This window comes from Sarcophilus harrisii, chromosome 5 (genome assembly GCF_902635505.1).
Source record: "Sarcophilus harrisii chromosome 5, mSarHar1.11, whole genome shotgun sequence".
Classification (NCBI taxonomy): domain Eukaryota; kingdom Metazoa; phylum Chordata; class Mammalia; order Dasyuromorphia; family Dasyuridae; genus Sarcophilus; species Sarcophilus harrisii.
This window is the reverse complement of record NC_045430.1, coordinates 59,043,436-59,058,248: the sequence shown is the minus strand read 5'-3', so window position 1 is coordinate 59,058,248 and position 14,813 is coordinate 59,043,436. Positions and strand designations below refer to the sequence as shown.

Here is a 14,813-nt window from a genome sequence, read left to right as displayed (position 1 = left end):
AATGTTCTCTTGGTTCTGCTCACTTAGTATCAGTTCATGTAAATCTTTTCAAGCTCTTCTGAAATCAGCCTGCTCACCATTTCTTATAAAACAATAATCCATTACATTCATATACATAACTTATTCAGCCATTCCCCAAATAATGTGCATCCACTCAATTTCTGTTTCTTGCCACTACAAAAAGGACTGCTCCAAACATTTTTGCACATGTGGGTAGTTTTCCCTTTTTAATGATCAAATGAGGCAAATTTAATTGCCAGAACCACATAATTAGTTAAGTAGCAAAAATGAAACCACAACATAACAAAATGAAGACCAAAAGAACAATTCATGTTGCAGATCTATGCTAAGCATTGAAGGAAATAAAAAGTTAAGATAAAAACATCCCCTACTCTGTTAGGTTTACATTCTCCTAAGGGAGTAAGACAGCAACATAATAATAGTCTAACAATAGAAACCTATTAGTGTGTTGAACTCTGATCTCCTGACCACTAGCAAGCCTTTCACTATAACACCTTTCCCAGCCTGAACCCACTCTAAAGACTTTAGGCAGATGCTGTTTAAATCCTTACCTTGATTCTAAGCCCACACCTTTATTAATGAAACATAGACTTGAATACACCATGAAATAAAAGTCTCAGTTTCCCCATCTGAAAAATGGGAATAATAATATCTGACCTTCGTAGCCCACAGAATTGTAACTGAATCAAAAAGCTGTAGTTGAGAAAGGTCTTAAAGATCATCTAGTGCAGCATTTTAACTTTACTGATTAGGAAAATGAGGCTAAGGAAATTTAAATGATTTTTCCTATATGACACATGTAGTATCAGAAATAGGAAGTAAACCCAGGTCCTTTGACTCCAGGATCCTTTGATTACTGTCTCCATTGCAAATTACTTTTCCTCAGATTCAAAATCCAGTACATTAGATCATACCCTGACCTCATCAAATGAAATAAATGTGAAGACAGTCCCCAGAGTATGCATCACTCTACAAATGCAAGGCAGGTATTAGGCATAAGCCCCTGCTATAGTGAAGAGACATAAAACTACAATAGCTGAACCCAGATTTAACTTTTTGCTCCTTAAAAATAGGCACTTTCTTTTGCCTCTGGATAAATTTTTGTTTAGTCATTTCCAACTCTTCGGGACTTCATTTAGGGTTTTCTTGGCAGAGATATTGGAGTGTTTTTAGCATTTCCTTCTCCAGTTCATTTTATAAATGAAAAAACTAAGGTAAACAAGATTGAATGACTTGTCCAGGATAACACAGCTCAATTTTTCCTAATTCCAGATTCAGTGCTCTATCCACCTACCTGCCTCACACCTGGTCCATATAATTGTAGACATTTAATACATGTTTATTGATTGACAAACCTACGTTTGCAACCTTGGAGTCATCCTTAATACTTCTCTCTTCCTTTACCAAACAACCTACACATTAGAAAACAATCTCATTGAAAGCAATGAGCATTTTTTTGTTCTTGCATTCAAAATTTTACAATGGTGTTTTGCAACTATTGAATAATTACTTAGAAATTGTTGAATTGCTGATGGACGTGGCTCTCTTCAACAGTGAGATGATTCAAACCGATTCCACTTGTTCAATGATAAAGAGAACCATCTACACCCAAAGCGAGGACTGTGGAAGCTGAGTGTGGACCACAATGTAGCATTCACACTCTCTCTGTTGTTGTTTGCTTACATTTTATTTTCTTTCCAGTTTTTTTTCCTTCTTGATCTGATTTTTCTTGTGCAGCAAAATAACTGTATAAATATGTATACATATATTGGATTTAACAAATATTTTAACATATTTAACATGTATTGGACTACCTGCCATGTAGGGGAGGAGGTGGGGGGAAAAAAGGGAAAATTTGGAACAAAAGGCTTTGCAAGAGTCAGTATTGAAAAATTACCCATGCATATGTTTTGTCAATAAAAAGCTTTAATAAAAATTTAAAAAAAAAAAGAAACTGGTGACTTGAATTGCCAACTCCTCAACTTTATCTCTCCTGCAGCTATCTGGAGTTAGAGTGATAGATCGGGCATCAGGAAACCCTGAATTCAAATCCTGCTTCACACACTTACTAATTACATGACCCAAGGCAAATCATTTTACCTTTTTGTCTCAGTTTACTCAACTGTAAAATGGGGGTTATAATAGTATCTAGTTCCCAGAGTTAGTGTGAGGATCAGATGAGATGAAATTTGTAAAGCACTTGACAAAATTTGAAGCACCTTATAAGTCTACAACATTTCTCCCATCTGTCCCTTATTCACTCACATGACAGTTATATTAGCTCAGACCTTTACTATCTTTTGCCTGGATTATTTGTAAAAACAAAACAAAACAAAACAAAAAAAAACCCTACCTCCAAACCGATATACTTTTTTTCCATTCTCTCCCCTTTTCAATCTAGCTGACCCATAGTTACCAAAATTATCTTCCTGAGGAATAAGCCATTCCTTAGCTTAAAATGCCTCTTTACTGCCTCCAGGATAGAATATAAAGATTTCAGCCTGGGATTTAAAGCCCTTCATAAATTTGATCCAACCTACCTTTCTAGCTATTGCATATTGCTCCCTTTAAGTACTGTTTCAAGAAAATTGGCCAATAGTTTTCCCCTCAACTCTTTTCCATCTGCAATCTGATAGTACCTTATGCCTGGAATGCACTTGCTCCTTACCTTTTCTTCTTAGAATAAATTCCTTCTTTCATTAGAGATTCAACTCATGTATCCCTTTCTATATAGTCTTTCCTGATCCTCAATTGTTAAAAGGCTCTCATCCTCAAAGTATATTGCAGACATTGTATCTTCTCTGTGCAGACATTGTACCTTCTTAGTGTATCTCATCCTATACATGATAAACTATCCTGTTTTTTTCTTGGTGGTTCTATCACAGTGCCTTATCTGATGTCTGTTAATTAAACTGAATTTACATTAAACCTAAATCTGTCCTTTACAATTTGTGAAGGGCTGCAGATAGTGGGGGAACTCTGGGTAAGGTATAAGACCCTTTAACCCAGAGGAAACCCACTGACAATATCTGGTTTGGTTCCATATTTCCCTTGCTGTTCACACCTTTTCCTAAGAAGTTAAGGAGGGCATGATCACCTGTGTTCTATTAGAAACAAGGATACTTACAGCAGATTCAGTGTGATTGATGAGATGATGGTTCTCTAGTTTACATATATTTAGTATTTTGTGTGATGTAATGAGTCTACAGTTGACACATGTTCAGTGTGCTGTAGTGATGCAATTGTACTAAGATACATAAGGGCTGAGAGGACATGAAATAAGCAGACTAGAGAGAGACTTGAGTAGGAGTATGCTCGAGCTAGAGCTCAGACTCCAGACTCCAGAGAGATCCTCGAGAAAGCTAGCCTGGACATTACAACAATTTTTACTGATTGCTACTCATTTTGCACTCTGGGGACAAAGAGAGCAAATTCAGAATTTTGTTCTGTATGATAGCCCTTCAAATACTGGAAGGCAGCTCCATGACCTGGAGTTTTTCTCTTCTCCAGGCTAAACATACCCATTTCATTTAATTGACTCTCATAGGCAGGACCTTGAAGTCCCCTATCATTATACCCTCAGCTAGACATGTTGCAGCTTGTAAATGTTTTTCTAGAAAGCAAGACTGGGATAGCAGACCCAACATGGAACTGAGCTGAGAAACAATGACATTGAGCTCCGGTGGACCATTACAGCAGCAGACACCAATGTGCTCCTGCTTCTCCTCCTCCCACTACATAATTTAATGCCAATGTCATTGTTTGGCACTCCCAAACCATGATTCCCTATAAAAGTATTCACAAAAATTTTCTGCATTTTCCTAGCCAGGATTGTGGCCAAACCAAAAATTCAAGGGAACTATTACTTTTTCTCTTCCCATACTCTATCCCAAATTCCCATGATGCTTAAAGAAATAAGTATTCTTTTTTCCTCCTCTCTTCTCCCACTTCTTCCTAGAAACTAATCCTATGGTTTAAGATGGAAAAAAATGGAGACTAGTCTAAGAACTTGAAAATTCTCAATAACAAAACATGGTGTCCTTCCTCACCCACCTTCTCATCCCTACTTTATCCCTTCTCCCCAAACCTATGCATGCTTTTTAGCAGTGTTTCAGAATACTTACTACTTGCATTAAAAAAACATAACCACCCAATCCAGTCAGTTTCACAGATATCATGTTTAAAAGGAAGTTGACAGAGGGAGGGAACTGAGAAAAGTTGAAGTGAGTCCGGTCAGGTTCCTATTATCTTAAATAACACTTATTTGTATTTTAATTGCTTCCTCCTTCCCTCTATACTTCTTGTAAATTTGCCTTTAGTATTAGTGATTATTCACAAGGGCCTATGTTTGACTAAGCTGCTAAAGCCTATGGGTTACAGGCAATAACTCAGGAAATCCTGGTCTCACAGTGAATCTGCCCATTTGAGATAAAAGAAGCAGCGTGGAGTCTGCCAATCAGGATTACCAGTCCCAGAAGATCCTTCTGCAATGGGTTTTGTCAATGAGAGTGTGGGTTTTGACTATGGTTTACTCATGCAGCCAAACTGAGGGTCTAGATGCAGACAGAATTTTCTGGTTGTGTTTTAAAGCCTAGGAGTGGGTAGGGAGCAGAGAACAATGTTATAAACTCTGCCTTAATTTTAGTGGTGCCATAGACTATGACTAGAATTTTCTCATAGAGATTTAGATTTCTTGGTGTAGTCACCCAAAGCATGATTTAAAGAAAAGGATCTTTTTTTAGAATAGATTTGAAATCAAAAGGCTTGGATTTAAATCCTAACTCTAGGGTTTATTATCTGTCTGATATGAGTTAACAATAATGCTAATAAATAAAACTCTACCATTTATTATGTGTGATAAGAAGCACACTAATAATAATAGCAATAATAATAATCAAAAGGTCAAATGAATGCATGACCTCATTAATTTAGACATTTTCTCCAATGATGCAAATCACAACCCAATGGTACTTGCCTGTTCTGTGCATCCCTTGCACAGAACATCCTCTATCCTAAATTCACCAAAGGAGATCTACTCAATATATTGGAGGCCTTATTCTTTCTCCTAACATCAAAAGCATTCTTGTGATACCTCTAAGCCATCCACCTAAATCCTTTACCATGTGATTAATAATCTTTTCCAATCATACTTTTTTCCTGATACAATTTACTCTTATTTTTCTTTAAAATTATCTCTTTTCTGTTCAAGAACATCATGGGCTTCTTCCTCACTCTTGGGTCAAGACTCCATAATAATAGTGATAATAACAGCAGATATTTATAAAACACTTTAAATTTTGCAAAGTGAGTTATATACTGTGCTGTATAGCAGGGCTTCTTAAATTTTTTTTCATTCATGACTCCTTTATGCTTAAGAAAATTTTACATGACCCTGGGTCATGTAATCATAATTTTGTGATTCCTGCATTCAGTTAGGTGACCTCATATGCAGTCCACAGTTTAAGAAGCTTTGTTGTTTCTGAATGAACATTTCAGTCATAGTTTTCTCAGCTGCAAAAGAAAGGGTTGGACTAGATGTTTTTAAGTAGTTTTTCCAGGTCTAAATTTATAATCCTGGTCTATTGAGAGACAATGTGGTATACTGCTAAGAAGGTTGAAACTAAAGTTAGGAAATTTGGGTTCAAATCCTTGGCCACTTATTATCTAAGTTATCATGGGAAAGTTATTTATATTTTCTAAATCTCAATTTCTTTACTCATTTAGGAAAAAACACAACAAAATAACCTGTACTATTTTACAAGGTTTTGCTTTATAACTTTTAAAATGCTAAAAAATAAAATAAAAAGTATGTTACCTTTGCTCATGAAAAAAACACGATGAGTTTTCTTCATAGCTCAGCTCAAGTACCATCAAGTACCAACATAAGGTTTTTTCTAGTCTCCCTCATTACTAGCATCCACCTACTCTAAGATTTGCTTTGTATATTTTTATATTTATTCATATTTTCATATTTGTAAATGTCATAGACCAGATTGTAAGCTCCCTGAAGGCAGGAATAACTCTTTTTGTTTTTTATCTCTAGTGACTGGCACATAGTAGGAATTTAAGAAATGGTTGATTTATTGGCAATCTGTAAGGGATAATAAAAATTTTAAATCCTCAATTTGTTCTTTTAAGCTCAGCTACTTACCTTTAGAAGAAATTGTTCCTTCTCATTTTTTATCTGCTGCTCCATTTCCTCATAGAGATGCTGAACTTCTTCATCATATGTAGCAATTTTCCTAAACAGATGGTAAAAAGTGGTTTTTGACTAAATCTATACTGAGGGTACTGTCACTTTACATATATAACATATGTAATTTGGGAGACATAACTGATTTAAAAGCAGAGAGTGTAATTGGTGAATGTAGGAGTTTTGTTTCAGCCAAGAGGGAAACTCAATTCTAAATCAACAAAAAAGGCACATATTATATAGTGATGCAAATTAGATATAATACACTTTTGGGGGGGAGAGGGGTTCTGTCCTGTGATTTTATCAATTCTATAAACTCCTAGTATGGTAACTTCTACTACCAATGAAAATATGCAATTACTGGACAACTTACCATTGAGTCGATAAACATTTATTAGACACTGACAATGAGCATGGACACAAAATATAATTTCATGCTATCTGATATTTCCTAAGCACACACTATAGCATGGCAATATTTTTATTCCTCTTTTCTTTATCATAGTTTTTAAAGATGGCTTCTTCTCTTCAAACTATTTTAGTCACTCTCCACATTCTCCTTACTCATTACAGGACTCACCTACTTTACTAAGAAAATAAAAGTCATCTTCCACAAGCTTCCCCACCATGCCAGCCTTGTTTATTTGACTCAGCTGCTAACTTTTCACCTCCCATTACCCTCAGCTTCTTTTTATGTATTGTTTTTCTTCCTCACCTTACCACCCTATTAGAATTAAGCTCTCTGAAGGCAAGGACTACTTTTCTTTAGCTTGTATTTGTATTCCCAAATATGGGAATATATAGGATGTATGAAGCATTCAAGAGTACTAGCATTTCTTATGTGAGGGCTTGCTGAGCCCTTTTCACAGATGTTTTCCACTTTTGATGTCTGATTCACCCAATTCTCACCTGTGGCTCCAAGAAACTGCAGCATTCATGGTGACCAAATCCCAGCAAACTGTCTCAGCAAATGTGCTAAACAAGATTGAGGGTAACCAACAGACTTTTAACCCATCAATGAATTGAGTGGGGTGGGAAGTGGTCTATTCCAAGCATATGAAAACTAGCCCCTTCAGAATGGGTGGATGAGAACAATTTATTCCAACAGCCATGAAAGTGTCCAAGTCCCTTAGAGGCTGGTCAGACATCAAAGACACCAAGGTCACTTGGTGCAATCTGGGTCATCACTAGTCATCCTGATTTATGTCCTGCCACTAGACTTTTATCACTCAGGAAGAGAGTGTGAAGCTGATGGCTTTGTGCAACTCTTCCTCACTTAATCCAATTTATATGCAAATCAATACATCATCCCATGAAGTCATTGGTCTTCAAAAATGGATAAACAATAATTGTTGTTACATATTGCTTTTGTTGTTACATTGCTTTTTCTCCTCTCCTCTCCCTCTTGCTTCAGGATCACTGTCTCTCTGTTTCTCACTCTCTGTCTCTTTCCCTGGTCTGTATTAAAAAAAAACAAAAAACTTCCTTCTACATCTTCACCCATCCTCTTCTTCTTTACGGTAGTCTTTAAGCAATGCACAAATCCTCTTCTGTCAAACCTAACATTTCTGCCTTTGATCCCATCTCCAATTGGAGTTTGTCTACTAGATCATTCTTTCTCTTCCTTCTCTAATCTTCAGTCTCTCCTTTCTACTTATTTATTCCCAGCTGCTTGCAAACATACTCAGGTTTCTTCCATTATTAAAAATTATAACAATAACCTTCACCTGACAGTGCCTATCCCTTTGTTATCCTTTATCTTTTTGCCTTTTCTCTACCATGTTCCTAGAAAGTATTCTCTACTCTATCTTCACTTCCCCAATAGCCACTCATTTATTTCTCTATGGCTGAGAAACATAAATCCTACCACTTCACTGCATTCTTCAAGGTTAACAATCTTTTATTGCCAACTCCAATGACCTTTTCTCAGTTATCAACCTACGTGCCTTCTTATAACTTTTGATCCTGCCATGATCTTGAATGGTCTTGCCTTTCTTGATCTTCTAGATATAGTCTCTACTTAATCTACTTTTATCTGTTTGATCGATCCTTTTCAGCATCCTTTTGGGCATTATAACACATCTGCCATATCCTAAGAAAGGCTTTATTCTGGTTTATATTGTTTTTCTCTCTCTCTGAATTTTCTCCTTATTGATCTTATCAACTTCCATAGGTATAAAGATTATTCCAATAGAGATGGAGGGAAGGAAAAGGAATAAGTATTTACATAGCCACTTATAATGTGACTGATATTATACTAAATACTTTTCAGAAATATTTCTTCCTTTGATTCTCTATAAGGACTCTACAAGGTGGGTAATATCATTATCCCCATCTTATAGTTGAGAAAACTGAGGCTAGCAGAGATTTATTAGCTTGTTTAGGGAATCAAATCTAATAAGCATTTGAGGCTACATTTGAACTCGAGTCTTCCTGACTCAGCTCTCTATCACTGCACGATCAGTTGCCTCTCAGTTAATATGTGTGTGTATGTATATACATATATATGTGTGTATATATGTATATATACATGTATACAGTTAGTATGTATATAAAATCTACATATATGTGTATATATTTGTATACACACACACACATATATATGGACAGAGATCTATATTTCTATCTCTATCTCTGTATCTTTCTATTTCTACCCTTGTTTTTCTTCCAAATGTGCCCATTTCTACCAAAAGAACCACAACCCTCAAAGTGACCCAGACTTAGAATTCTGGAATCATCTCTAACTCCTCACTTATCCACCATATTCAGTCAGTTGCCAAATCCTGATTCCATCTGTACAAAATCTCTTGCATGAATTCTTCCCTCAACAAACACTAGTTCAGCCTTTTCCCACTTCTCAACTAGATTATTGCTATAGATTCGTAATTAGGTTCCCTAATTTTTATTCTTTCCCTTTTTCATAGGCTACTAAAATAATTTTCCTAACGTATCATCATCATTATTTATCATATTATCATATTATTTTCCTGCTCAGAAAACTTCAGTGACTACCTATCACTTCTGACCCACTAAAGCCCTCCTAATCTTGACTTCAAATGATTTTTTTAATACTATTTAAAAATACTTCATTCTTCAAAGTCTCCATAATGGACAAACTACTAGACAAGCTGTATCCCAGAAATCAACCTATCTGCCTCCAGGTAGTTACATTTAGCTCCAAAATCCCCATCATGAACTTTCTCTTCATCTCTGCCCCTCAGGATGTTCGTCTTCTTTCAAGTTTTGGCTAGGTGCTACTGCCACTGTTAAAGTCTCTTTAATCTTCTCCTATTTAAGCATTAGAATGAAGTCTTCTGCTCTTCAAATAACTTGCATTACACCCTTCAGTAGACTGTTAAGTCAGGAAGAGTTTCATTTTTGCTTTTTTATTCTTAGCTTCTAGCATAATAACTTGCTCATAGTTTACATTTTTTAAAAGGCTGAATTGAATTGACGTGTGTTCAGTACAGCAAGGTAGGCTTCCGAATCAGTGAACAAATATTTGAAAATTTAAAAAATGATGATACCATTTCTGCTTTACAAGATCAAAGTTTGTATGTAGGCACTGGGGATTCAAAAAGCAATGGTAGTCCTTAAAGAGCTTATATTTTATTGGTGTGATACCAATGGATATTGGTATGATATTGGTATGATATTGGTATATTATATTGGTATGATACATACATACATACATACATATATATATGTACAGAGAGAGAGAGACATATGTATATATATGTAAATGAGTACAGAAAAGGTAATTTCTTTTTTCTCTCTGTTCAAAATTTGTTTACATTTAAAACTGTTTTCAAGGTAAATGGAAAGAAAGCAACAAGTGATAAGCCTGTCTCACAAAAATAGTAGAGTTTTACTTGATATTATTGATATTAAACATTTCAAAATATACCAATTTTATTGGTATTACAACCACTATCCAAATCAAATAATAGTCCAAGTACTCTATAAATATTTTTATTAAAACTCTGATATTAGTGTAATCTTGTGATAAACATAATAACTAGTAATTTTTAAAAGTCATTGAAACACAGCAGAGATATAAATGGGCTTCTTTGAAAAAGTTAAGAAATTTTTTGTTAAACATTCAGCATAAAAGATATTCCCATATTGCCTACAAGGATGTCATCTTACTGTAACTGAAAAAGCCTTTTCCACAAGCCATGTAGTTCTGTACCTCAGTGTCTTCAGCTCATTTTCTATTTAAAGGTAATTTGAAGAGGGAAAGAGCATTAATAATTATGAAGTTCTAGAAAGGGACTTATATAAAAAGGTAGAATCTGACCTGAGTGCTGAAGGAAACTAAGATCTCCATGAGGAGTGAATGCACTCCAGACATGGAAAGGCACGAGAGCAAAATATGGAATGTTGTGTACAGAGGGGATAACTATTTATTCAAGTAAACAATGTGAAGGGAAGCAATATGAAATAAAATGGGAGAGGTAGTTAGGAACCAGATTTTGGAAGGCTTTAAGCACAGGCTGAGGATTTTGTGTTTAATTCATAAGTAATGGGATATCACTGCAATTTTGGGGATAAAAGTGTATGTACATACACAAAGGTGTATGTACCTTCATATAAATTTGGTAGCTATGTAGAAGATGCACTCTGGAAGAGGTACAAAGGGGAGAGGAAAAGTAATTTCTCCTCTAAAACTGGGTTCTTCCTCCATGGCTGGCATTGTTCTTATCTATCAAAGAACTTGCTCCTGCTTTTTATGACTTCCAGAAAATATGGATGATCCTTTAGTCAATCATATTGTTAGCCCATACAGTGATATAGAAAATACTTGGAAAAAGCAATAATTTTCATATGGTCTTATTTTGAAATATATAGCCTTGTGTATATGCTTCTGCTGGTTCAGATAAAACTTGACCAGATAAAACTGGATCAAGACAGCATGCACATCTGTTAATTTTTTGTCAAATAAATACAGAATTTCATCCTATATGCATATGTTTCTATTTTTTATGATTTTCATTTTTTGGCTTTTAAGAAAGAATAATAGTATTCCAAGGAAACATGCAAAAGTAGTAGCACTTAGAAAGTATGCTTCAATAACTGTTACATATATTACAGCAGCTGTTTGCATGGAGAAAAAAAGTTTTTTAATGATCTTTTAAGCTACAATGAAATAGAATTTGCCAAAGAAAAGTATGATGGGTAGTAAAAGCAATGACAAGTACTGAATAACTATAAATTAGAAGAACCTATTAATCTTCAGCAAATAATCACAACCTTTAGAGAGACCCAACAGGTGGAAAGGGTATTATTATTTCTCCACAGTGTTGCATCAGCTTCTTAAAGTTAGGATAGCAAGAAGACTAGGGAAAAAGAAGGAAAAACTCATTATAAACCTTTGTTATAAAGAAATAAATAGTTGTTGTAGCCAAGACAACAGAAAAACTGGAATACTTGAGATTTTTTTTAATAATAGCTTTTTATTATCAAAATATACAAAGAATTTTCCACATTCAGTCTTGTAAAACCTTGTGTTCCAATTTTTTTCTCCTTCCTCCCCCCAATAGCAAATAATCCAATAAATGTTAAACATGTGCAATTTTTCTAAACATATTTCCACAAATTTCATGTGGCATAAGACAGATCATATAGGAAAAAAATGAGAAAAAACAAAAAGCAAGAAAGCAATAAAAAAGGTAAAAATGCTATGCTGTGATATATATTCAGTCCCCATAGTCCTCTTTCTGGATACAGATGGCTCTCTCCAAAACAGGTCTATTGGAATTGATCTGAATCACCTCATTGTTGAAAAGAGCCATGTCCATCAGAATGGATCATCCATATTCTTGTTGTTGCTGTAATGTTTAAGATTTTTTAAAAGATAATTTTACCAATGAAATTTTCTTTTTCATTCAAGACTACTCCAAAAATTTTGTTAGAACTGCAGAGGACACTGTAATAGAGTCATCTTCTTAAGAATATAAAATATTAAAAGGCTCTAAATCACTATTGATTAGAGAAATGATTAGAATTGATTGGAGAAATTGGAGAAATTAAGACAATTCTGAGATCGACTATACACCTCTCAGATTGGCTAAGATGACAGGAAAAGATAATAAATGTTGGAGGGGATATGGGAAAACTGGGACACTAATGCATTGTTGGAGTTGTGAATTGATCGAACCATTCTGGAAAGGAATTTGGAACTATGCCCAAAGGGCTATCAAATTGTGCAATGTTTCTGTTGGGTCTGTATCCTAAAGAGATCATAAAAACATATGCAAAAATGTTTGTAGCAGCCCTTTTTGTGGTAACAAGAAACTAGAAACTGAATGGATGCCCATCAGTTGGGAAATGACTGAATAAGTTATGGTAGATGTATATTATGGAATATTATTGTTCTATAAGAAATGATCAACAGGCTGATTTTAGAAAGGCCTGGAGAGACTTATATGAACTGATGCTAAGAAAAGTGAGTAGAACCAAGAGAATGTTGTACACAGCAACCACAAGATTAGGGGATGATCAATTGTGATGAATGTGGTTCTTTTTAATATTGGCGTGATTCAGGCCAATTCCAATACACTTATGATGGAGACAGCCATCTTCATCCAGAAAGCAGTATCTGAGGAATGAATGTGGATCACACATAGTATTTTTGTTTATTGTTATTTGCTTTTTTTTTCTTTCTCATTTTTTCTCTTTTTGATCTAATTTTTCTCATGCAGCATGATATATGTGGGCATACATATAGAAGAACTGCACATGTTTAACATATATTGGATTACTTGCTGTCTAGGGGAGGAGGTGAGAGAAAGGAAAGGAGAAATTTGGAACACAAGATTTTGCATGTTGAAAACTGTCTTTGCATGTATTTTGAAAATAAAAATCTATTATTAAAAAAGAATTTAAAATATATTCACCCAAAAACTTGTATAGGGGATTTGCTTTTTACTTTCAGTGGCCTGGAAATCTTGTCCTTATTGAAAGAATAATGAATTATATATAATTATAGATTATATATATAAATATAAATTGTTATATACTATATAACATTATTATATGAAATCACAGATTAACACATTTTATTAATATGATCATGTCAACATAGTGTATATAAAAAGATATTCAAATTCAGAATTGTTCTAAAATGATGGAAATTCACAGATGTTAGTAGAAAATTACACAATGACTTTGTGCTATACCATATATTATAAAAGGTTAAGAAATTGATTGAGGAACTATTTCACATCTCTCAAAGGAAAAAGACTTCTTTAATCTTCCTTCACAATGACTTGTGAGAATGAATGTTTTAATGAAATTGGCCATTCCTAGTTTTATACCTTTTCTAATCTTGGTTCACTCAGATTGTTAGCTACTTAAGGTTTCATGTCCTTTCTAAGCTAATGAATATAACCGCTAGCAGCCTGTTGTTGTTCCTGTCCCTTGCATCCTATAGTTTTATCGAATGGACTGACCTAACTCTGGATCCTCTGATTAACCAATCTTCTGCTTCTACCTAGATTAGGTGCACTACATTACATTTAAGGATCCAGTAAGCCTTTCTCTTTCCTGTGTAGTTTTTTTCACACTCCAACCTCCTAAAAAGTCAGTATTTCCTTCTGTCTCTTCAAAAAAATTTTTATTGTTGTTGTTGTTTGTTTTTACCTTGAAGCACATTCTCATTTTTAAAGGAACATCTACTCTTTCCCTGTTAAACTGAAGAATAGAGAGAGGCATACATTTTTATTTATTTATTTTTATTGACAGATAATGACATTTGTTTTGAGCATAGACAGCGGTTGCTTGGCCACGATAAAAAAGCAAACATTGTATACTGTGCAAATCTATAAAATTCTCTAAGAGAGATCTTCAGTCCTTTGTAGTTCTAACTGGCAACTTCTCATGCCCAATTTTTGTGTGAAAATATGTCATTTGAAACTACCACTTGCAGGATTTCCATCCTTAAATTCATGTTGTTCTTTTGTTATGTTTTGAATTCTATTGTGGGTTTTTTTTTGAGTTCTATTGTTTTTAAAGAATGCATATAACTCCCTGAAAACATAATGAAGTTTTATGAACTCATTGGGAGGTCCTGAATAAGACTTTTCACTTTTTTCAGGAGTTAAACCAGATTCTCAACAGTCTTTGATTGATAGTCCTGCTACAGTTCAATGCAAAAAGTAATAGCCCAAAGCACTGTTCAATAAATATTGCATTCAGAATCAGAGGACCTGAGTGAAAATCTCAGAGAAGAAGAGAATAAGTATTTATTAAACATCCGCTATGTGCCATGCATTGTGCTAAGTGATTTGTAAACATGATCTCATTTGATGATCACAACAACCAGAAGCCACTTTTGAACTCAGATCTTTCTTCCAGACAGCAACAGTGCTGTACACAGGTGTATTATGGCACCAACAGCAGCTTGACCATGTGACGTTGGGGGAATCACTGAACTTTTTGTAAGGGTTGTGAGGGCAAAATAAGACAACATTTATAAATCACTTTGCAGAGTTTAAAGTACTATATAAACAATTGTTTTCATTGTTGCTATATATTTACTATTATTACTATTATCTGTCTAAAATCCTACCTATCCATTATTCCTGATTTTGTTTTC

The 14,813-nt window shown here is 34.5% G+C and overlaps 1 protein-coding gene across 3 annotated transcripts in view; it reads right to left on the bottom strand.

Annotated features, from left to right (window-relative positions):
• Window positions 1-14,813, bottom strand: part of CRACR2A (calcium release activated channel regulator 2A) — a 301,039-nt gene that overhangs the window by 100,570 nt on the left and 185,656 nt on the right. For all 3 annotated transcript variants that reach the window (XM_031939179.1, XM_031939181.1, XM_012550790.3), the window contains one exon: window positions 6,173-6,263. In XM_031939179.1, the coding sequence (XP_031795039.1) occupies window positions 6,173-6,263 (91 nt within the window). The remainder of the gene's footprint in view (window positions 1-6,172; window positions 6,264-14,813) is intronic.